We start from the raw sequence: 25,324 nt of genomic DNA on the forward strand, positions 1-25,324 counted from the left end.
GGGCCGTATTTCAATTGAACGCAAATGACACAATCTGAACACACACACACACACACATGCGCACGCACGCACCCAGATCCTGTATGGAAGCGTTACACTCCCACGCCTTTTTGGAGGTCTCTCCCTGGGTGATGAATAGTTAATGATCTGTGCGCTGTCACGCCGCATGGATGCATAAAAATCACAACCCGTGGAGAGAGAGAGAGAGAGAGAGAGAGAGAGAGAGGAGAGACGCTCTCTCTCTCTCACACACACACACACGCACGCTCGCACGCAGGCAGGCGCACACACACGCACAGGCGCACACATTTGTATTACAACAGTATACTTTTGAGGACGTCAACATTTTAGGATGGCAATGGAAATAGCTGAAAAGAATATATATATATATATATATATATATATATATATATATAAAGGGAGACATGGAAGAGGAAGGACGGGTGGGGTAGGATCAACATATGGAATGTCAACATTTTGATCTGGACTTGTACCTGTAACAGAGTACAGTACTTGCAGCATTGATAGGCCTACTTTTACTTAAGTAAAACATGTGAGTAGTTTATTTTTTTCCACCAAGGATTCTCAAATTCCAATATACTTGTGGGGACCTCACAAGTAATACACGCGCACGCGCACACGCACGCGCACGCGCACACACACACGCACACGCACACACACACACACACACACACACACACACACACACACACACACACACACACACACAGCTGTTGTTAACAGTGAGATGGCCTTGAGGGGAGAGGAGGTTCTCATGCATGTTCTCCGCTGTGTCCTGATATGATAACCTTAACTCATGTACGACGGGAACACAATCTGTGTCACCACTTTTTTAAACCATTATTATAAACTTTAGCTATTGAAAAATAGCAGATCTACAAGCTTGTAGATCTGCTATTTTTGAAAAATCGTGAAAATGTGGCCCAAATCTTTGAATATATATACTTTCACAGCGAACATTTTAACTCCAATATTTGCTTCTGGTAGGGTCCCTGACGGAACAACATATTTCCAGAGGTGGGTCAGTGGCCAATTTCATATCATTTTCGGGGTCCTTTGACATGAAATAGTTTGAGAACCACTAATATATAAACATAGGTTTTTCAGAAAACTGATTCAGAAGATATTTGTAGAATCTGGCCTCAGTCCTAAATGTGTTAACGCACCCAGCCGCTCACTGCAGGCTCACACACACTGTATATAAGCTGGGAGCCGCTTCCACCCTTGTGGAATCAAGCTATAGTGAAAAAAGCTAATCTACAGTACAAGCTTGTGTGCCGTGAGAAACTCCATTGTGTATTTATGTATTTATTTTAACCCATTTTGACCTGAGATCAGATTCTAAAAATGTCTTCTACATCCTGACAGTTTTCTGAAAAAGCTATGTTTCTATGTCAGTCGTTCTTTGATTTTTCAAAAATAGCAGACCTACAAGCTCGTAGATCTGCTATTTTTCAATAGCTAAAGCATAACGTAAATACCAAAAGGGGTTCCCGCCCAAAATGGGTTAACGTATTTTTTTTCTTTTTCGTATTTATGAGCTAGTTAAAAAAAATGGGGACATTTACTTACTACTACTACTTACAGTAGTCCTACTAATAATGTATTTCACCCAACAAAAGGGTCCCGACTCATTGTTTGTTTGGGAAACCGTGTATGGGGGGTCAGTCGGTTTAGCTCCCATACGCTCTCGCCCAGCTTTGCATTCTCCCTCGGCGGGCTTTGCTCTGGCATGGCTTTGCCAGCTGCTGCTGCTGCGGAGAGCTGGAGAGACATGAAAGGTTGTCCAAGGCGAGGACGGAGCCCCAAGGCCAGAGAGAGGGATGGGGGAGGTACTGTCAGGTGGCAGCCAGGTGGTCTGTCAGGACAGTCCTTTTCCCATAAACATTACGGGATGTTTCCACCAACATGGAAAAGACCACGCAACTCCTTTCCTTTCAAGGCCTTTGGGCACGGTTCACACTTGGAACCAAATTGACCCGTTATATGTAGGTTCCATTTGTGTACTGTCAGAGTTGAGGAGGGTCTTTGAAATGTAAAAGTTTGGGAACCACTGGTCAGATTCAACATTTCATTAATTTCCCTGTTGGACTATCAATAAAGGTAGAAAAAGCCCCCAGAAATATCTAAAAAGAAGATAAACCGTAAGCAAGGTGTGTGTTTGTGGATACAGTCTAGACTATAGAGTATAGAGACAGAGAGGGGAGGAGAGAGAGTGAGTGAATGACTGACTGTGTGAGTGATCAAGTGATGCATGACAGTCTCACCTGAGCAGGTGAACTCGTGCTTCTGTATCTCGGCCACGTTGAGTCCTTTCAGGGCGACGGGGGAGGTGCACTGGGTGAACAGACCAATGGTAGGCCTCTGTCTCAACCACTGGGCCAGCCAGGCCAGGTGACAGTCACAGTTCAGGTTGTTGGAGTGCAGACGGCTGGCAAACGAACCAGACAAAAAGACAAAAAGACTCCTTCATACTTTGTATAGCATAGCAGAGTGGTTCTCATGCTGCGTTCACACGGGCAGATACCATACATTTTCAATTATCCACAGCACCCCTCTAATTATAAGTTTTAGGTTTAGTCTAGTTTTAGTCAACTACATTTGATTTTGTCAGCTAAAATGTATTTTTGCGGGCCTTGTCGGCATTCTATAACTGGTTCCATGCTGAAAATAGCCGATCTCCAAGCTCACAACGCGCCACAGTGTGACATGTTTCGTCATAGATTCTAGTCGACTGAATCAACGCTGCTCCGAACATAGCAGACCTACAAGCTCACAATGTGTCGCCCTGATGTCGCCAGCTTGCAGGTCTGCTATTTTCCGCCGTGCGACTATAGAGTATAGATCAAGCTAAACACACACGGAGGAAGACAAAAAAAAAAGGAGGAAAAAAAAGAAAGGGGGGCAGAGCTCGGAAGGCGACGAGTTGAGGGACATCAGCCGTGTCTGGGTGTCTGGGAGATGTCTCTCCTATCTTAAAAAGAACTAGCTGGCTGGAACTATTGTGTACACGCGGCGCTGACAGCCGAAAAATCAGCCACAGCTGTGCACAGAATCCGAGATGTGCTGCTCATGCAGACCCAGAGACACACAGGCCCGTTCTGTCTCCGCAAGCACATCACAACCGTCCCCCCTGCGGTGACACACACTCGGAGTGACACGCTAAATGGATGATTGTAAACGGCACATCCTAAACGGGCGCGACTCTAAAAAGAAACTCGCTAAACCCAATCTTCCAAACAAGACATTCCTGGAACAGCGCGCTCGTCCAGAATAACTCTGGAGCATTGCGGTGGCAATCTGGAACGTGTACTGTACGCGCGTGCACGTGTGTGTGTGTGTGTGTGCGCACGCACGCACGCACGCACGCACGCACGCACGCACGCACGCACGCACGCACGCACGCACACATACACACATACACTAACACTAACACAAACACGTGCACGCACGGGGGATAAGGGGAAAAAAAGCCTTAACCCCACTGGGAGCAAGGAATCTCAAATAGCCACCGCAAGAACGGCAAAGTTGTGCTTTTCCATGTTCCAGCGAGCATAATTGTTTTAATTCGGACATAATTTCAGATTTAGTAATCGCATACAGACAATAGGCTTTGAGGACTATTTGCGTCTATCACAGGCCAGTTGTTGTGCGCTCTGTAGACGGAGGGGGTTTTAATGGCCCCTGGCACCTCCACAGACCCCGCTGTGGGCTCAATGTGGCTATGGCTGGGTCCCAAGACTGACTGGAATGACAAAATCTATCTGTTCCCATTTAGATCATTATGGGCCCCGCTGTTGTTCTGTACGCTACCATACACAGTACAACTACTGCGCTGGACTGCACATGGGCCGGGGCCGACAGGCCGGCCATCTGGGACAGTGTGCTGCAAAGTACTGTGGCTTAACTTAATGCTGAGAACGGGAGAAATGAAGCAAAGCTTGCCTCCACCACCCCAGCCTCCACCTTTTGATCAGAGTCTGGCATAGGCTCAAATACTTTTTATACTTTTAATACTATTTGTCTGCTGATTCAAGCTAAATATCAATGTTAATGTATTGCTTATCATTACTTATTGTATCCCTATGGGGTTTTTGCTAATGTTCCCTGATTTAGCTTAGCATGCTGCTTAGAAAAAAATCGGAGAACATCTCCCAGAGCGGAGCCTTTAACGGCAGTAATGTATTCCATTTGTTGTAATAAATGGTTCAATCTATTCTACTCTGACGTGAGTGTTTCTGACTGAAACCATGCATGCACGGCAGCCATATTGCAAGGAAATTGGGCCTCTTCCTTACTTACTTCGTAGACACTAATGAAGGCTCTGTTCCATTCTGGTCAAACAGAGTCAGGGTGCTGACATTGTTGGCTGACCGGGAAGTCTCTGCTACACCAGTGGGTCTCGAATTGGTGTCCAGGGAGTCTCTCATGCATGGTTCATTGAGGGGGTTCCAAATGGGCCCGTTACGGGTGTGTAACTCTGAGAGTGGAAACGGGTGGAACCCTCATTTGGTTCCATTTGTACACTTTCAGAGTTATGGGGTCCTTGCAATTAAAACGTTTGAGAACCACTGTGCTACACTATAAATGGAACAAAGCCTTCATTAGTATCATTGGTGAGGGCCCCAGCTATTTAAACAATGTCTAAAATGTTTAAAAATGTCAGGGGAACCCGATAGCCAAGTCATTATGGCACATACCACATTTTAGCATGGCTGCTAAAATGCCCTGATTAGTGAATGAAGGCATAAAAAATCACGCCCCTCAAAAAAATATCACACGAATATGCTAAAATATTTAAAATTGGGTCAAACATTTTTCAAAAAAGTAGCAAAAGAGCCAACCTACAAGTACAATAACTGGATCCGTAAGGGTCCATTTTGTGCACTCTCAGAGTGTATCTGGGGACCCCCTGAGGCCCCCTCATGGACCCCATTGGAACCCACTTTGAGAAGCAGCGGTGTATAGAAAGGCGTTCTACTTACAAGGTGCGTAGTTTGGGCATGTGGTTGAAGCTGGACACGGGGATGCTGCTGATGTTGTTGTTGTTCAGTGTCCTGCCAAAAGGAGAGGAGGAATATTAGGCTACCCTGTGAACACATACATATCTGACATGTCATCTCCTCCAGGAAAGAGCAGAGAATGTTGGAGGCAGAAATTCCCTAAAAGGGCACTTTTGCGTCTGTCTGTCTGTCTGTCTGTCCCTCTCTTCTCTCTCTTTGTTGCGCCCCGCTGGGAACATAACACCTCTTTACACACAGATGGGGAGCCCTCCCTCCCTCCCTCCCTCCCACCTGCCTCTCACACTTATGCAGTCACGCACGCACACACACACACACACACACACACACACACACACACACACACACACACACACACACACACACACACACACACACACACACACACACACACACACACACACACACACACACACACACACACACACACACACACACACACACACACACACACACAATTATACATGCGTGTGCACGTATCTGCACATTATAGGCTACACATGTGACACACACGTGTATATATATACGTGCGCGCGCGCGTGTGTGTGTGTGTGTTTGTGTGTAAAACACCTCCTTGCCTGTGTTCAAAGGAGCCCATGTGACAGGATGGACAAGCATATACGAGTGTACGCACACGCGTACACTCGTATACGCGCACGCGCGCACACACACACACACACACACACACACACACACACACACACACACACACACACACACACACACACACACACACACACACACACACACACACACACACACACACACACACACACACACACACACACAGGGCATCAGCTGCGGCAAGTGAATCGGGTCATTTCAATCTGCCTAATAACCCAATACCATATTGCTCCCTGTTTCAACCTGTCCACCCCCCACCTCACCCCCCCAAAAAAAAGAGCAAAACGTATATGCAAGCAAACCCTCATCTAAACACCCCCATGCACCCCCCCCGTCCCCCCGTCGCCCGCCCCCCTCCATCAGTCTCCTCACAGCATCATTACGACACCATCCTATACATCTGCCATCCCAATGCCCCATTAACCACTTGAACCCCAGCGGCCGTCCAGGGGAGGAACATTAGCCCCCCCCAAAAAAGTGCAGATCTACACATTCTACACCTCACAATGTTGAGCTTGTAGACTGTTTTCTGCCGAAGAGGGATTTGGTGTGACAGAAAAAGTATACATTCGTTGCTACCCTGAAGAAGGCTATATACGCACAGGTTATTCCAGTTTTTGAGCGGTGCCTCCGCTCCATTACGCAGCTATGTCCCTATGTGTGTCCCTATACGTATGTGCGTGTATGTGTGTCTGTCTCTGCGTCCGAGCACGGAAAGCTGCAACACAGTAACTCTGTCATTTCGGACGCAGGAAGGCTCGCCGGAACCAGGCGGCACCCCTGGGCACGTTCCTGGGGGTCTGGATGTTGCGGGCCCACACGGTACAGTTGCACCGCTCACTTCACACAGGTGTGATTTCTTACGTCTATTCGTTTTCACCTGAAGAAGTGGCTTGGTTTTTTTACTTTATCATTTTTATCCCATGATTTTGTTTCATTTTTTTCACCCAGTGTCAATTATCTAATGTCTAAGCTCTACACTCCCTCCGGCCAACCTGGGGAGAGCAACGGACTGAACTCATGCTTCCTTGAATGCATGAGCAAGCGTCCAAGCCGCTTCTTTTCACCTGACAGGGGGGACTTTGGACGGGTTGGACATAGCGTGTGGAAGAAACACGTTATTCCAACCAGTTCCTTTCCCCTCCATCAGGCGCCCCGGCTGGCCAGGGGGACGCAGTTTAGAGACCAGGATTACTGCATGTTATTTTGTGAGGGTACCTATATTGCAAGTTGCAAGTTTTCAGTCCACCACCAAAGTGCACCTTCGCTAATTTCTTTTGTTGAGGGGCGCTAGCCACTCCAACGCCTGGCTTTGTGTGTTCCCCCCATGACGTCATGTGGCAGCCAAGCCATGTTGTAACTCAAGACCACTTCTCTAAGACTAGGGGTTTAAGTGGATAAAGCATTTAACCATGCATCATGAATAGCCAATCTTTCGGTGAAAACAGGCGAACATTCAACGCGACAACAGCAAACTTCATAAGAACAGCTATTTTCTGCAAAGAGACGTGCTGTAGTAGATTGATAAAAAAGGAGCGGACCTAGTATAGAGCCATGGGGGACCACAAAGTCAATGGAGTACAACAGGGTTTTAAGTAGTTCATGGAAAATCACCACCAAACTCCACTGATTTCCACCATTTAAAACAACTAGTCGTCAATGTGGTTTCTTTGTGCCTTTTGTCCCCCGTGAACTCCCACCCCGTGCCATCGTCACACACTGTTTCAGGTGGAGAGAGACAGAGAGAGAGAGAGAGAGAGAGAGAGAGAGAGAGAGAGAGAGAGAGAGAGAGAGAGACGAAGCCTGTAATTATGAGCTTTGACAAGCGGGATGATTAATTGAATTTGGCAAACCGCGCAACGCCAAAACACGCTGGCTTATAGCGGGTCACAGTGGAATGCTGACTTGAATGGGGAAAAATGGTGTGTGTGTGTGTGTGTGTGTGCGTGGAGGGGGGGGGGGGGGGGGGGGTGTTCTGGTCATGTTATTTCTATGACAACCGCATATAGCCCAGGGCAGGATGATGGGTGGGCGGCACATAGGGGATGGGGGGTGGCAGAGGCGAACAAAGAGTTAATGGGTCCTGATCTGGATGCTGTGGGCCTAGCATGGGTAGGGTCGGTAGGTTGGGTTGGGTTGGGTTGGAGGGTCCCGCCACGTGGGAGCCTTGCTGAAGGGGGCCCCCCCGGGCTTGATTGACCACGGTTATGGTAATTAAAGGCCAAGCTTGTGTGTGTATAATATAACTTATGGATATTAGCAGGGGGGGTACTAAAAACTAATAATGTAATAATGGAAATAATGTAATGATAGCAGCATGGAGGGTGGGGCGCTTCTTGAAGAATAGTAATGATATAACAACATCACGGTGGGTTCAGATGATACTTCCAGGCCCCGGAGGGCCCTGAAGGTATGTAATAAATAATAATACTAATAATACTAATAATACTCACAGTACTTCCAAGACTCGGAGGCCCCTGAAGGTATGTAATAAATAATAATACTAATAATACTAATAATACTCACAGTACTTCCAGGCCCCGGAGGGCCCTGAAGGTATGTAATAAATAATAATACTAATAATACTAATAATACTCACAGTACTTCCAGGCCTCGGAGGGCCCTGAAGGTATATGTAATAAATAATAATACTAATAATACTAATAATACTAATAATACTAATAATACTAATAATACTAATAATACTCACAGTACTTCCAGGCCTCGGAGGGCCCTGAAGGCGCCGTCCTCGATGCAGCCGATGTGGTTCTTATCCAGCTGACTGCGGGGGGGGGAGGGAGAGAGCACTTTAGTTATTATAGCGGGAGAAACCTTATTTTAACGTGTTGGGTTTTTCGTTCACTCACTCACTGTGTGCGCACAAACGCACACATGCACGCACAATCGCACATACGCACCCATGCACATACGCACATACACACAAAGAGACGCAGATACAGTATACACACAACCTCTCTCTCCCTGTAGGATAGATATAATCATTGATACAGTACAGTAAGTAGTAACACTGATGGACTGTGGTAGATCGATAACGGTGCTCACATAACACAGCCTGTAAAGATTGTTTATCTGTGTGTGTGCGCAGCCTTCCACCCATGCAGTCAACATGCTGTGTGCGTGTGTGTGTGTGTGTGTATGAGGAGTCACTCACAGGTTCTTAATGTCCGTGGCCCCTCTGAAAGCCTTCCTGGGAATGGACTGGATGAAGTTCTCACTGAGATCTCTGTGAAGACATGGAACAATCGTTTCATTAGTTAAAGACCTCCATATTCTGCCCTAATATGTACACCCTTTGTATGTCTCAAAGTGGGTGCCGTAAATGCCAAGTATGAAGTTATTTTCTACTTGTCGTAATGCAAACTGCTATTCTGCCACATTTTCTATGTGACCCATACTGTACATGTATACATATACACACTGTATGTATACTTAGTTGAGATGTCACGCCACCGGCGTGCAGCTACTGTACGTGTAATGGTCTTTACACACTGTGTAAAGATGTGACAAATAAACAATATAAAAAGGCAGAATACTAAATATTACGGAATATTCATACAGGTTGAATTTGCGGATGTGCGGAAGCTCAGAACCTGTCGCTACAACTTATGTCGCTGTAATATTCACGTTCTGTGTGTGAATGAACTTGAGTCGTGACAAAAAACGGCAAACAAATGAAATACATTTCGGGGAAATGAATCACATGACAACATCACAGTCACAGACACAATACCAGCGGCGTATACAGTAAGGACCTTAAATCAGACTTTATAGAACAATGGACTGTCAGATCAGAAACGGGGCGACAACACATCATTCGGGGGACATGATGTCATGTGATCCATCCATTTTTTTCTCCTGTAAACACCCCCCCATTACCCCACAGCTTCGCTTTTCAACTGAACCCAAATGATACTATTGAACCGAGCAAACTCATTGGTGCCGACTATAGAATCCTGAAAGGGGGAAAATACTTTTCTCCTGAAATGTTGTTGGGCCTGCATGCACGGAGAGTGGCTCCTCGCAGCACACAGCGGTTGTTTTATAGTGATTGTATTGTTCGCTGATCACTCGCGCTATCATTTGCTCTCTGTGCTTCATGCCCTGCAATGGCATGAGGTGTCCTGCACTAAAATAATAAATACGTTAAAAAAGCTTGAGGGATGGTTACAGTGTGTGTGTGTGTGTGTGTGTGTGTGTGTGTGTGTGTGTGTGTGTGTGTGTGTGTGTGTGTGTGTATGAGGAGTCACACACACACACACACTGTGGGCACAGCCGCTTAACGGTGGTTTAAAATTAAGCATGTGAAAAGTGTGCATGTGTGGTTGAGAGGTGGAGAGTGAGAGAGTAAAGTGTGTGTGTGAGGGGGTGGGGGGTCAGGGAGAGGAACAGAAGTAGCCATAGTTTTAATTAGCAGGGCCTTTTGTCTGTCGCTTAAATGGTGAGCTACCCACATTCAGAAGGTCCCCAATTCTGTGCACACACGCACACACACACACACACACACACACACACACACACACGTACATGCACACACGCACGCACAAACACACATGCAGCGACACACACACACTCACACGGCTCCCACAGTAAGGGCCGACATAAACAGAGTACTTATGGTCCCCCATAGAGTCTGGGAAAAACCACACGCCATTCTGCACTGCAGAGCTCTGCATCATATTTACTCCTTTTAATATGCAGCTGCACCAGCACACACACACACACACACACACACACACACACACACACACACACACACACACACACACACACACACACACACACACACACACACACACACACACACACACACACACACACACACACACACACACACACACACACACACACAATTGTATTACAATATTTGTGGGGATATTAACCTTTTAGAATCGCACATTTATGACTGTGTTGCAATTTTTAACCACATCACCAAAAATAGTGCATCTACAAGCAACAGTGAACTTGCAGATTCTGGTGCCCAACACCAGCACACAACTAAGAAGCCCCCCCGCCCCTCCCCCTAATTGCAAGCCTAACTCTTAAAATCTCCATGTCCATTTCTCAAACATCTACCATACTTGTGTGGTCATTTTGGCCCTCACAACTATTAGTAATACAAGCACACGCACTCATGCGCGCATACACGCACACATGAAACCCTGATGCAGTAATGTTAAAATGAGTTCCCAACATTCCCAAGATGCATTCTTAAAAACACTGTCCTCTCTGGGTCATGGTCGTTTCCAGAAGAACGTTCTTTTGTCAGATTTATGAGCGCCGCACACACACACACACAGGCTCCGTTTCCACACAGAGCAAAAGAGAACAGCGAGTAGAAGAAGATGAAGAAGATGAAGAAGGAGAAATAAGGCTTCCTTGTGCCACAGCAGCGGTGTTGTGCAATCCATCTAATGAATGGGTGCTCGGCGGTTCGGAGCCTTCATGGCCAAGCAGCAATTAAAACAGTGCTCGGGCAGCCCACTGCAAATACGCCACAATTAAACATGGAATTTCTGCTCCGTTTCTGTTTTGTTGTTGTGAGCGTGCAGAATCTGAGTCAACTGGCAAATCCCCCCCACCCCATATACCCCCAATAAAGAATTCTGTTTGAGTATGATTAAAGCAAAGTATGTAACTTTTTTTTTAAATCAATAAAATGTAATTGAGTGTAGTCTGTATGGTAGAGTATGTGACTTATACGATTGGGGTTGTGTTTTGTCTCCCTGCTCTTCTATTGAGACCAGGGTTCAAATCCAGGGTGGAAGAGGAAAGTTACACATTAAATCTGCACATACGTGCAGATTTAAGTCAATAATTTATGTGACATACAAAAGGGATACCTTATGGACATACAGTACTGTGTGCATGCACACACACACACACACACAAAGATCTTTCAAAAATACATCCAAAATGTTCAATAATGTTCTGAAATTGTGAAAATAGCAGCTCTAGTAGGCTCGCAACACTTATGTGTTACATACCCTGCACGCACGCACGCACGCACGCACGCACAGAGCTCATAGAGTTCTGGTTGCATCTTGGCAGGTCTCTAATAGCGACCTGCCGAGTCTTGCCTCCTCTCTTTGCAGTCTCATCCCATTAAAAGACGAGTGTGTATTTTACATGACGTGACGTTACGGAGCAGCGGGCCATAAAATGAGCCCCATCTTTATATCTTGAATAAACTAACGCAGAAGCCGTCCAATTATCCCAGACCGACGTCCACATTCCAATCATACAGACATCACAGCATCGATCTGGCCGCCGTTCAAATCTCCTCGACAGCTCACAAATCTAACGCACACGTCGTCTGACTTGACATGCATGGACAGAGAGCCGTGCGCGCACTCTAATATTCAGGCGCACATGCGTGTGCGTGCGTGAACACACACTGTAGAGTCGACGTGTCGAGCGTTGAAGCTGGCCCCTATTCAAAGACAACATAAATATTCCTAATGACATGTGTTCTAATTTTACCGGGCCTGTCCTTGAAGATGGAATTTTCTCAACAGACCTGCATAACATCTGCTGTCACCGAGACGCTGGCGCGCTTCCACACCGTTGGCCGGCAATTTGGTTAACTGGTGCCCACCACCGCCCCCGATAATATTATCGCAGGATAACACACCCCCCAAAAAAACTAAAAACTAAAAAAAAACATCAAACCCACTTTATGTCTCCTTGCTGTAGCTACCACAGGAGCCAGGGCCCTTTGTGCACTTCCAAGTTCTTTGTTGTTCCTCTTGGCAGAAGCAGCCAGAGTGCATGAGGAACTTGAAAGCGTCAAGAAGGAGTCAGTCTGGCACCCATGAGGCGCTCTGTGCTGGTGCCGCTTATCAACGAGGCCCTACTACATCACGACAGGAATGCTTTTGTTGTACCTGGCTCTGCTCGCTCCATTCGATAGTTAATTAGTCCTTTTACCTTCTCCTCACCCTGCCACAACAACACATGCACCACCGACACGTCCAACTGGCTCACTGTGTGACGCACACTGGCTTCTCCCCCTTGGACGAAGAAAAGCATGCACAGTCATTTAACTTGTGAGCGTATAAAACATTTAATCAAATTGACCAAAAGGGTCAATTTCTTTGTGCCCACTCAGAGTTCAATTAACGCTGGTGATTTGAAGGTCTATGTTTGTGATGCGTGCGTGTTCTCTCCCAGGTTATGAAGGTATATAACAGTGGGCTTTGCAAGGAGAGCGAGAGACAGTGAGACAGGGAGAGAGAGAGATATACAGACAGACACAGACGCACGCACGCACGCGCACACGCACACACACACACACACACACACACACACACACACACACACACACACACACACACACACACACACACAGGAACTGGAACACAAGACGGGGCAGGAAGGGCTGTGACGATACGAACACAATGGTATGTGTGTAAGTAGCGAAATGAAAAAGCAACAGGGTGAAATCGGCACGCTGAAACTCCCGTAATCCTGTTAGCACGCCGTAACACGATTGGCTCAGGCTTCCCATATACGTTCCACTTATGTGGCGTCGTTTGTGATTGGATTAGTGGCTCGAGGTCACGGAGGGTCGCGCTGTACGCCACTCTGTATCGGCTCTAAGGCAACGACGTGCGATTGGACCCCCAAAAAAGGAGCACGACGAACTTGAATGATCATTAAATACATAAAATACAAATACACAGATCCTTAAGGATCCGTAAATTAAGGCCACAGATTCTACTGTGTGCACCACTGCCAGACACTCTCCCTTCCACTTGTACATGCAGCATCCACTCTCTCTTTCCTCCCCCTCTTCTGTCTGTCTGTCTGGCTCGCTCACCCCTCTGTCACATTTCATTGCTGTACGCTTGTGAAAACTTGCATGTTCAAAACGTGTCCAAAATGTTAAAAAAATTAAATAAAAATAAATAAAATAAAGATAGCAGATCTACAAGCTCAAAATGCGTCACCAATTCGTTTTCAGCTCGTGGATTGGAAATGTATGCTACTTTTGCGTGACACCATAGTATGATAGCAGGGAATTAATTGACGGGGAAACAAAAAAAAAAGGTAAAATGTGGAGATATGAGGTTTCTGCCTCGACAGTGGCGATTTAACAGAATAATCACAGCGGTCACGGTTTGGAGTCTGCAGTCTTCTGTGTCCTGTAAGGATTTATCGGCTGGTTCAACTCCTTCAGGAGCCAGAGCAATATTAAATTTAGCAACTCTACATTTCTGCATTTACACATTCTCAAAACGGCAAACGGGACATTTCTGTGGGAGACCAGGCTGTATTTTACATAGTCTGTGGTTGCCCCTCGCTGGTATTTTCTAAGCTCAGCTCCGACTGTGTCGGCCCGGAGAGATATTTGACATTTTCAATGAGCTTGGAAGCAAGTTTTTTTTTCTTTCTTTCTTTCTTTCGTTCTCGGGGAGGAGGCACTGATCCTTTTAAAAGCAGACATGATTATGTGAGAACAGTCACCACAAAGAGGGATATTCGGCCACCAGCAGCTCTGCAACGCCAAGGCAATGACTGTAAATCCAGAACCTTGTGGCACTTCCAACAGATACCACCGTAGCGCATCATTTGGCACGCGGCCTAAACACATAAACACACAGTAATCCTGCAATCAGCGACTCATATTGACGTCGACTGAAGAAACAGACTCCTTCCCAAACACCCCCCCCCCCCCCCCCACCACCACCCCTCGTCCTCGTCCTTCAACCAGAGCACTCTTCAGCTTATTCTGTCTGTCTGTTCCCGTACACTTTCCAACGGTGAATGCTGTGTCTGTTTGTCTGCGCTACTTCAAACTTGGCCCGCCTGGCTGCTGGGGGGTTCTGCAGGGCCAGTGGAGAACAGTAACTAAGTACATGTACTTAAAGTACTGTACTTAAGTACAATTGTGATGTATTTTGTACTTTACTTGAGTATTTCTAATTTCCAATACTTGTCCAACTAGAAACAACTAGATCTGCTATTTTCAAAAGATTTTTTACACATAAAAAAGCGGTGAAACGGGACATTCTGCTTAATGAGTACTCTCTACTTTTGGTATGTTAAGTACATTGCCAATACTTTTTGTACTTTAGCTCAAGTAGGCCTATATTTTGAATTGCAGACTTACTTGTAACAGAGTATTCCTACATTGCGGTGTTGAAACTTTTACTTAAGTAACGCATGTGAGTACTTTTTCCACCACTGTGCAGGGCCAAGCTTATCAGACTTGTCAGCAACATGCTGGCGATGTTAAGTAGCAGAAGCAGGGAGCGGCCCGGGGGTTCATAACCTCCATGCACTCGCCAGGCTTTTCGCTGCATAATGTATCCGTGGAGGTTGTAGGAGCCAGGGTGCACTCCCTTACAAAACACCAGAATCCTTCCATAGACTCACTGCAATGCTATGCAGTCTCTCTCTCCCCGAGCCAGGCAAGGCTGCCTGTGGCCCCCATGTCCGTCTTATAGCCACTGCAGAGGCCCCAGGCCAGGCGCCTAGGCATCTCGCAGTGTTGTAATGACGTCAGGTCCGCAGGCCATTCCACGTCCCCGTCTCATGCCAAGCGCTCCTCTGTCATTACAGGTGTGCAAATGAGTGACTGAGTGACTCTGGCGAGTGAGAGTACCGGCCTGTGTGTTCAAACGGCCCGGACCTGGTCTAGATTTGGCCCATTGAACACCTCGAGCGAGTGCACGGGGCAGCTAGTTCATTACGGGTCGTCTGGCTCTCTCTCGCTCTCTCTCTGCGTCGCTGACGTTGCTCACAGCTCATTCACATTGTGGCCTTAATGGCGGGAGGCGACACACATGTTTTCAGGTGTGTCTTTGAGCTTTGCTCTTGTAAGCGCGAGGCCTTTCATGGCACACGGCCCGCTCAGGACAAAGGCATCTCTCTGACACGCGGGCAAAGTGCTTTTTGAAGCCCGTTGAACAAACCCTGTGGCTGATACTGTCCGTGTACAAGAGTATGGCACAAAGGCCTGTATCTGGGATAATTAGTGCGTTATCAAACGTAGTAGCTCAAGGCGCCTGAGTGGAGGAGATTGGCGGCGCGGCCAAGGTAATGTCTGGTTCCTGTCTGATTCACATCATTAACCTCTGATCTCTATCTGGGAGCACTGTGCCGATACGCAACCAAAAACCATACATATACATGCACATGCACACGCGCACACACACGCAGTCGCACGCGCACACACACACACACACACACACACACACACACACACACACACACACACACACACACACACACACACACACACACACACACACACACACACACACACTCCGTCTGACACAGATACATACTGTATGGTAGAGTGGGTGTGTGACCGATGCCATGCTTGTTCCACCAATCAGAAAGGAGGGTGGGTTTATTTATGCTTATGGCTTGTAACTTGTAAGTTTGTTCTTCAGCGGTTTCTTTGGAATGTTTGAGGTGCAATATAGAAGCGGTTCTCAATGTGGGGTCCTTGAGGGGGCTCCAGGGGGTCCTCAGCACGTTAACCCGATTTTCTACTTCAGCCTTTCAATTATTTTGAATGTTTTCAAAACATTTTAACATCACAAATCTTGTAGGAGGGTTCCTGGCACAATATATTTTCAGATGGCGGTCCTTGACAAGACCACCGGCTTAAACAGCATTAGAAAGGAAGCCCATATAAGCAAATACACTTTAAAAACAAGCACCCCCCCAAAAATATATAGATACCGGTAGATAAATAAAACATAGCTACCAAATGGAAAGCAGACCGCTTAAGTGGTTCGGGCATCTGGTTAGGATGCCTCTTGAGTGTCTCCCTAGGGAGGTCCTCGAGGCACGTCCCACTGCCCCGGGAGGAGACCCCGGGGCAGACCAAGGCGCAGGTGGAGGAAACACATCGACTCACTGGCCTTGGAACGTCTCGGGATCCCCCAGGAGGAAGTCACTATATGTTGCTCTGGAGAGGGAAGTCTGGAGCTCTCTGTTGGAGCTGTTGCCCCCGCGACCCGACTACGGATAAGCGGTTGAAGATGGATGGATAGCTACCAACATTTACAAGAAACTTTACAGAAAAACAAGCCCACAGTCGCTTTTAATAAGCAGACATGGCAACACTGCCACCAGCATCATGTGCGTTGGTTTGGCATCCAGTTAAGTTCATCTTGTAGCCTTGTACACTGTCCACAACCAGAGGAGCTGTGGGGCAGCCTTCATGCTTCAATTACACTCCGCTGTGCATCTGTTCTGCGCATGGCAAAGGAGCAGATCCAGAAGCTTACGACGCGTCGCGTCAAGACACGTCGATGAGCTTGTAGATCGGCTCTACTTCCGGGACCTTTACATGGACCTTCTTCCATGGAGGCCCTCGAGGCGCGGAGTCTGGAACCGTTCTGACGATGCGGTCGGCGTGGATCTCCTCGAGGCGCACACACGGTGGGTCGGTGCGCGCATGAATATTGTGCCTATGCGCAAGAACATTAACAATAGGCCCTTTCATACCCCACGGATTGCACAAGCCCTGCTCAATAACAGGCCAGTTAGTTTACGAGTGCGGTTGACACGGAGGCTTGTAAATCAGACTGCGCTGAGACGGGGACAACATGCTCCCGTCATCCTCATCATGAGACGGGGACAACATGCTCCCGTCATCCTCATCATGCCACGGTAACTAAATAAGTGGTTCGACGGGAAGAGAGAATAACACAAAATGTACAACATTCATTCAAACCCAAATTTCAGTTTATTTCCCGGTCTGAGCTCTGCGCCGTTGACAATATTCTGACTGCAGCCATTTTGCTCTGATGTCATACTCAGGGAGGTGGGTGTGGCTCTGGGTAAGGCCCCCCACCACCACCACCGAGTATGGCGTAAGAGCAAAATGGCCAACAGGCGAACATGGTCAACGCAATAGGCATCCTACTACTAGCCACTGTTACTCAAATTCTCTCTCTCTCTCTCTCTCTCTCTCTCTCTCTCTCTCTATCTCTCTCTCTAGTGTCTCCACAGTAAAATCTTCAGTAATCATTTAACTCTGGGAGTGTACGCCAGTGAAATGGAAATAAAAATCCTTAATTCACTTATTCACTTATCACATCCATAACACACTACTACTACTACTACTACTACTACAACAATACTACTACAAATCCTGTATTAAAATATTTTTTTGCAAAGGTTTTCAACGCATAAAAGATGCATGCTTACAAGATGTAAGCTTGTATACTGTATATCGCCTATTTTCAAATAACCGAAGTACCGAATATATAGGGCTAAAGTGGTTAAAATGCACATTTTGTAATTATAAGTAAAGTAAAGTGTTCAAATAATTTCAGTGGACCAAAAGCAGAATTTGGCTCTGAGATGTAGTGAAAATTCTCCAGTAAGGTTAAAACAAATAGCTCCAAGTACAGTGCTTGATAACAAATGTACTTACTTTCCACCACAGCCCATTTGTAAGAACAGTAAAGAGAAAAGTGATTTCAGTTCCATTTGCGAGTGATAAGATTGAGTCGATTTGTGTGAACATGAGTGCATGTGATGCATGTTTGACTAACGTGCACCATTTGTTTTCTTGCCCCCCCCCCCCCCCCCCCCCCCCGATAAGACATTGTTTAGTCTTAACAAGGACTCTTAATTCCACTCTCACATTCAGAGGGGGGGGGGGGGGGGGTTAAGAGAGAGTGAGAGAGAGAGAGACAGACAGAGAGAGAGAGAGAGAGAGAGAGAGAGAGAGAGAGAATGTGTGTGATTACTTACTCATTAAGAGAGTTAATGAGGTGTGTTAAGACTGTTAAAGGAAAGGCAGTGTGCTGCCACTAACTGCTAACTACTTTCTTCCCCTCACACAAAGTGCGAGCCCGCAAATAACACACGCACACGCACACGCACACACACACACACACACACACACACACACACACACACACACACACACACACACACACACACACACACACACTGTGCTCTCTGATGACTTGGTTTGACCCTAAGACACGCCGACAGTGAATTAAGTCACAGCGCCACATTGTATATAGAACAAATTAAAACAGCAGTCCGGAACGTATTTGTAACGAATAAAAGGCAGTTTAATCGAATGTGTGTTGGCGTTACAAATGGATAAATCCATACCCAGGGTTTTATGGGAGACAAACAAAATCGCTCACTGTGAAACTCGGCACCCTCAAGGGGTAAATTTTTTACACTCCGAATTTTGCGGTGCATCAGCAGTGCACTGATGTGGAGTATTGTGCGTGCGTGCGTGCGCGCGCACGCACACACGCACACACACACACACACACACACACACACACAAGGCTGGTGGGGGGTGGAGGCGCTTGGAGAATGTGACTGTGCGCCCTGGAGCGGATGGGAGAGTCAGGGGGAGTTAATGACGGCCCCGTCGGAGCAGCAGCGCTCCTGGTTAATGGACCCTGTCTTCGGGGGTCCCCGTGGGTTGACCGGGGTGGGCCGCCAGAGGAGAGCCGCCCACGAGGCGGAATGACACAGGCAACGACCGAGAAAACGGGAGGGAAGGTTACAGGACGGGAGGGGGAACGACGAAGAAGAGAGCGAGCCAGCCAGCGGATCAGTGGGTTGATTATATGGCTCTTAATAATAGCGTTTTAATGGAGTCAGGGTGAGCACTTTAAGGCTGCCATCCGGATCTGATTCCAATGAATAAAACGTTATTCGGTGTCCCGTGCAAAAGATCCCACCCGCGTACGCACACTTCTCAGACAGAGACGTCGTCTTCGCCACCTCGGGTCGCGTGCGCCGCACGATCCCCAAAGAACCTCCTCGCTTCAGGGAAGAGGCCACCAAGAAGCGGCCACAGCATATACTGTACACTATGAAAACATGAGATGTAAGCGATCACACTGGCAGATGCAAAAGATACAAAGATGAAAAGCTACACAGTGTATTTGTAGCTTTGTATCTTTGTAGCTGAAGTTGAAACCAGCTCAATATTTCGGTAGTTGTCGTAGTCGTACGTTGTCGTAGCTTTTGCAGCCGTTACAACCATCGCATTTGCTTCGTAGCTTCACGTCACTGGCTTCCATTGAAAATGAATGGCAGACGTGTGAACGCAGCCTATGAGCCACAGACACATAATTGACACAACTACTCGGGAAGCCTCTGCAAAAGACACGTCACAACTCGAGGCTTGAAACTCCAAATGGGGCTGCAGAGGTTTTGAACAACACCAGCTGCGTCAGTGGGATGCTTCTGCATTCACACTGGCCGATGCAAAAGATACAAGGATACAAAGCTACTGTAGTAAGCTACACAGCGTATTTGTAGCTGTTTCACTTTTAGACTTCTGTACCAAGGTCAGCAGCACCTCAGCATTGTTTGCCAATGCAATGCAACTCCACCTGCAGTGGGGCTATGGAGCCATTCAGACAACTGGTGTCGTGTATAGGACACATAAACAGTACATGGTTGACGAGTACTGTAGTCTGCCTGAAGCTCACAAGCAGCACGATACCTCCCCCATGGCCCAAGCAGGGGTCTTTACCATCGTAGGAAGAGCATCAGAAATTGATCAACATACTTTATTTATTTTGAATACTGTAAAGCAGACCTATACAAGGTGAAAACACTTCACGAGGCATATGTGGGACCGTGTACATTTGTCTATTTATACTTTTTGGCGCACGGCAAAGTATGTGGGGCTTAAGTGGTTAAGAGGGCCACTTCCTCAAACCATGAGGAAAGTGAAAGTGAATTAGTCGTCTAAGAGTCTACGTTAATGTATTAGTTGAGCGTTGAGTGTTAGACATATGGAGCAGAGCGGGGGGGTTCGGGGGGGCTTCACTGACAGACAGGTGAAGAAAATAAGGTGTTACAAATGGAGAGTAACATGAAGAGAATGAGGTGAGAAAGAGACTGCAGGAGACCTCTGGGTGCTTGCCAAAACACTGCTGTCTGTGCGTGCGTGTGTGTGTGCGCGCGTGCGTGCGTGCGTGTGTGTGTGTGAGTGTGTGTGTGTGGTAAATTAGTTAGCCCTGCCTCACTCATCTGCCTGCCTCATCTCTCTCTCTTCACATTGTTCCTTCAGTGAAATAAATTATAAACTGTTCCAGTAGACTGGTCTCCTCTCACTTTCTCCTTAAGACTCCCCCACGCACGCGCACATGCGCACGGACACACGGACACACAGGCTTCGAGCCACTGTGTTACTACACACTGAATTATTGATTTTACATAGGACGGTCCGAAGTAGGGAGGGCTTCCGCTACTACTGGAGGTAGTAGAGGTAATTCTCATCCTTCATCATCATCATTGTTAAAGTCTTTATCATCATCACAAAGAACCCAGAAGAGAAAAAGAGAGGATGACTCTTCTGCTTTACTCTGTTAATGCAGCTACACTGTGAGTAATGTAAAGAAAGGCTACAGTCATCAGCAGAGATTTACTGTAGTTGTTACAGCGTACTGTACTGTATGGATCCCGCTGGGCTAAATATAGGCCTCATAGCAGCAGAACCCTAATGAAAAGCAAACACTGGGCCCATTATACCCAACCCAACACGGCATCATTCAAATAGCGTCGTCTGTTTAGTCTTTGTTCTGCTTTTGTTCTTTCTTCTATCGTTTCTTTTGAGAGTCAAACGTCAACACCAGTCTGCCAAAAGTACAGCACCACTGAACAACCGCGGCAATTTCCGCCGGAAATAGATGATCTACAATCCGTCCGTCGAGACGCGATGTGAGCTTATAGATCGGCTGTTTCCAGCCCTGCGACCTTAAATAAGGCCATTAAAACCGGGAAAGCATCCGTGTCATTTGGATGTTAGCATTGGCCATACAAAAATAGCAGATCTACAAGCTTGCACATCTGCTATTTTTGAGAGTGTGAGAACTGATTTAGAATTAAGGCATCTGTACAATCGGCCTCAGGTCTTCATGGGTTAAAGGGATATTTTAAAAGAAACTTTTGGTCATTTTATTGTCCCCAGACAGTTTTTAAGTTTCTTGATTCAGTATTTAGATATTTGATATTCATTTAGCTGCCCCACCCCCTTCCTATACAAACCCATTAACCCAGTAACTTCAAAGCTCCATTTTAACCATGATACGTTCATGGAAAACACCTGTCCTATTTTCTGTCCTAATTATTTCCCTGATACTTTTCTTTTTACAAAGCAATTATTTAAATGACCAAAGGTTTTTTTTAACGTGAAATATCCCTTGAAGCATAATAGAGCAGAAGCTTTGGAGGGAAAAGCGAGCAACTCCCCCCCCGCCAGCCCCCCCCCCCCCCCCCCTACGGTCCATCTATCTATTTATTTATATGGACGTCGCAGACGGCAGGAAGTAAGTCATCAGGCAGAATTATCTCATTTCCAAACGGGGCCCGAGGGCTCCGCCGTATGGAACTACGGTCATATTTTAACCCCGTAAGGCTCCGCGGAGGCTCGCCGGGCGCGGACAGAACGCCGGAGATAATGAGAGCCATAATGAACGCATCTGGAGCGCGGCTGGGACGTATATGCTGGTGTTGAGAGACACGCACACGTGCACACACACACACACACACACACACGGGCACACGCACACGCACACGCACACACACAGGCATGCGTGCGCATACTCTGGGATCATCTACATTCTGGTATTGTTACTTTTACTGTAGTCTCACTCATTATGGCAATATCTGCCAGGCGATTCTTTCATTACTTTTACTTAAGTAAAAAAGGAAATCAGAGTACGTCTTCCACAGACACACTTCTATAAGGACACGCACACACACACACAGACCGGTCTCTGTTCAACAAGGACCTAAAGGGGATTTCATGGCTGGACTCCTCACTAATCATCTCCAGCTCTCTCCAGGCCAGTGAGAGAAACACACACACACACACACACACACACACACACACACACACACACACACACACACACACACACACACACACACACACACACACACACACACACACACACACACACACACACACACACACACACACACACACACACACACACACACACACACACAGTGAGAAACACACAGCGGTTCCAGACTGCAGCGCTCCACAACCACCCAGAGAAAACACAATGTCAGGAGGACTTATCAAGTCCACATGACGCTGGCCTCACGCACGCACACGCACACGCATGCACACACACACGCGAATGCACACACACAAGTAAAGACAGAAGTAGTTTAACTGTTGCCCGCATCTCGTCTTTCACTCTAAATGATTCATGATGTCTCTCTCTCTCTGTGTGTGTGTGTGTGTGTGTGTGTGTGTGTGTGTGTGTGTGTGTGTGTGTGTGTGTGTGTGTGTGTGTGTGTGTGTGTGTGTGTGTGTGAGAGAGAGAGCCGTGTGATCAGCTCTGGGTTCCACTGCCACCCGTGTGAGGCTGGGAAATAGGTGAATGAATTAAAAAAAATGAAAAAGAGAAGAGAATGATGAAGTTAATGTGTGGTGACTGCATGGGAAAAACGAACCAAGAAGCAGGAGAGCTGAAATCCATCCCATTTTGTTTGGTATTCTCTGTCCCAATCGAGATCACTTAACTTTCATATTCACGCTCGTTTCTGTCCCCTAGCGCTTCTCAAACCTTTTCATTTCAAGCATGAGGCCAAGTACCTCCGTTTAACTCATAGTTACAGACCTGTAAGGGTCCATTAACTCCATTTGGTTCCACCTGTACGCTCTCCTCAAGGACCCTTGGGGGTCCTCGGCCCCCAACTTTGAGAACCACTGCACTGTAGTCTTATAAGTGACATGGACCTGAGTTACAACTGTATGCTTTTTCTTCCTCTGTCAACATCAAATCTCAAGCGTGTAGATTGGACTCTACATATACAGTAAGTGGTGGCTCAGGGGTAGAGTGGCCGGATGGTAACCGCAAGGTTGCCATGTCAAACCTGGGCTGCCCCAGAGTTAGTGTCGAAGTGTCCTTGAGCAAGACACTAATCCTCTAATTGTTCCCGATGTGCTGGTTGGTACCTTGCATGGTTTCCCCTGTCATCGGTGTGTGAATGTGTGTGTGAATGGGTGAATGTAATGCACATCTATGTAAAGCGCCTTGGATAAAGGGCGGCGCTATATATGCACCATTTACATAGGATTTGGAGATTGTGGAATAATTGTCTGGCTATACGCAAGACTAATGATGGTGTGGAACTGAGTGTTCTGTATAGCGGTCCACCTTGGTCCATCTTTTAAATTAACCCTGGGGATTTAACTGTAACTTAGCATGCCGTCTCCCTGCTTGGGGGGAAGAGAGAGAGAGAGAGAGAGAGAGAGAGAGAGAGAGCGAGAGCGAGAGCGAGAGCGAGAGCGAGAGCGAGAGAGCGAGAGCGAGAGAGAGAGAGAGAGAGAGAGAGAGAGCACAACATAAAACATACAGGTCCATTACCTAACCCAAACATTAAGCCAGAAATATAATGGCCCCCATTTCTGCAAATGGCCTGGAAATCATTTCACAAGATTGGACTCATGTTTTACAGTAGCTTGGGACGGAGTGAGATGCTAGGATTGGGCCATTTAGAAAGATAACAAAGCCTACTCTGTGTCTGTCTGTCCGTCTGTCTTTCTAACACACACACACAAACACGCACACATACACACACATTCGCGCGCGCTGTGTGGTCTTTCTAAACCAGTTAAAGATGCCACTAGGCTGGCTACCTAAAACACGGTGGAAACCGATCCGTGAGATCGGATAACGGCTTTTCCTGGAAACGGCTGTTCTGAGGTCAATGTTATTGAGCGTCTGTGATGACGGATCCTCCACACCTAACCGCAGGCAGGCTGATACCAGATCAGAGGGCCGCGGCGCGAAAGACGCGCGCAGTCGGGAGCTATTTCAATCAACACATAAACCGAAACACACTCAGAGACACTTGATCCACTCTGCGGAGAGAGAGAGATAGAGAGAGGTGCGGGGTTGCACAGCGACGGAGAAGGGTTTGCATGTTCTCCCCGTGTCCCCTAGGGTATAGTACCCTCACAAAAAACATGCAGCAATCATGGTCTTTATACTATAGGAACTTGTTGGAATAACGTGTTCCTTCCACGCGCTACGTCCTACCGGAGAACCTCCCCCCTTTCAGGTGATAAGATGCAGCCTGCTCACTTCTCATGCATTGAAGGAAGCATGACCTCAGTTCAGGGCTCTCCCCAGGTTGACAGAGGGAGAGTGTAGCGGCCAGGATTGCAGCTTAGGCAATTGGCACCGGGTGAAAAATGGGTTACAAAATCGTGGGATACATTTTTTAAAGAAAATAAAATAAAAGGAGGAAACGGCGAGAAGCCAAACGATGGAGAGTTTGATGAATGCTCGCCAGAAATGAGCAGCCTCCATGGATCGTCCATTCTCTCCTTCCATGGCTCTCTCTCTCTCTCTCTCTCTCAAGCGCACAAATACACAACTTCTGTTCTCTGGCCCTCCGTGCTAATCGAGAGGGAAAAAACCTGTCATCACGTTAAGCTCCTGCAGTCCATGACACACATGGAAAGTATCAGAGGAGAGTAGAGGATGGTGAGAGCAGAGGATGGAAGGTGAGAGGAGAGGACGGAGCCAGGGGGAAGGTGACCAGAAAGAAGCACATTTATATAATTCCTGCTCTCTCTCTCTCTCCCCCCCGCCACACACACACACACTCACGCACAATTCCCATATAGAAAGCCAACCTTCAACACAGCCTAA

General features: G+C 47.1%; 1 protein-coding gene across 1 annotated transcript in view; it reads right to left on the reverse strand.

Moving 5' to 3' along the window:
• slit1a (slit homolog 1a) overlaps positions 1 to 25,324 on the reverse strand; it is a 159,278-nt gene that overhangs the window by 63,546 nt on the left and 70,408 nt on the right. The window contains exons 5-8 of the mRNA XM_079512412.1: positions 8,839 to 8,910; positions 8,377 to 8,448; positions 5,007 to 5,078; positions 2,289 to 2,452 (exon numbers count right to left, since the gene is read on the reverse strand). Coding sequence (XP_079368538.1) covers positions 2,289 to 2,452; positions 5,007 to 5,078; positions 8,377 to 8,448; positions 8,839 to 8,910 — 380 coding nt within the window. The remainder of the gene's footprint in view (positions 1 to 2,288; positions 2,453 to 5,006; positions 5,079 to 8,376; positions 8,449 to 8,838; positions 8,911 to 25,324) is intronic.

The sequence above is a fragment of the Electrona antarctica genome (genome assembly GCF_951216825.1).
Source record: "Electrona antarctica genome assembly, chromosome: 10".
In the NCBI taxonomy this organism is placed as follows: Eukaryota; Metazoa; Chordata; class Actinopteri; order Myctophiformes; family Myctophidae; genus Electrona; species Electrona antarctica.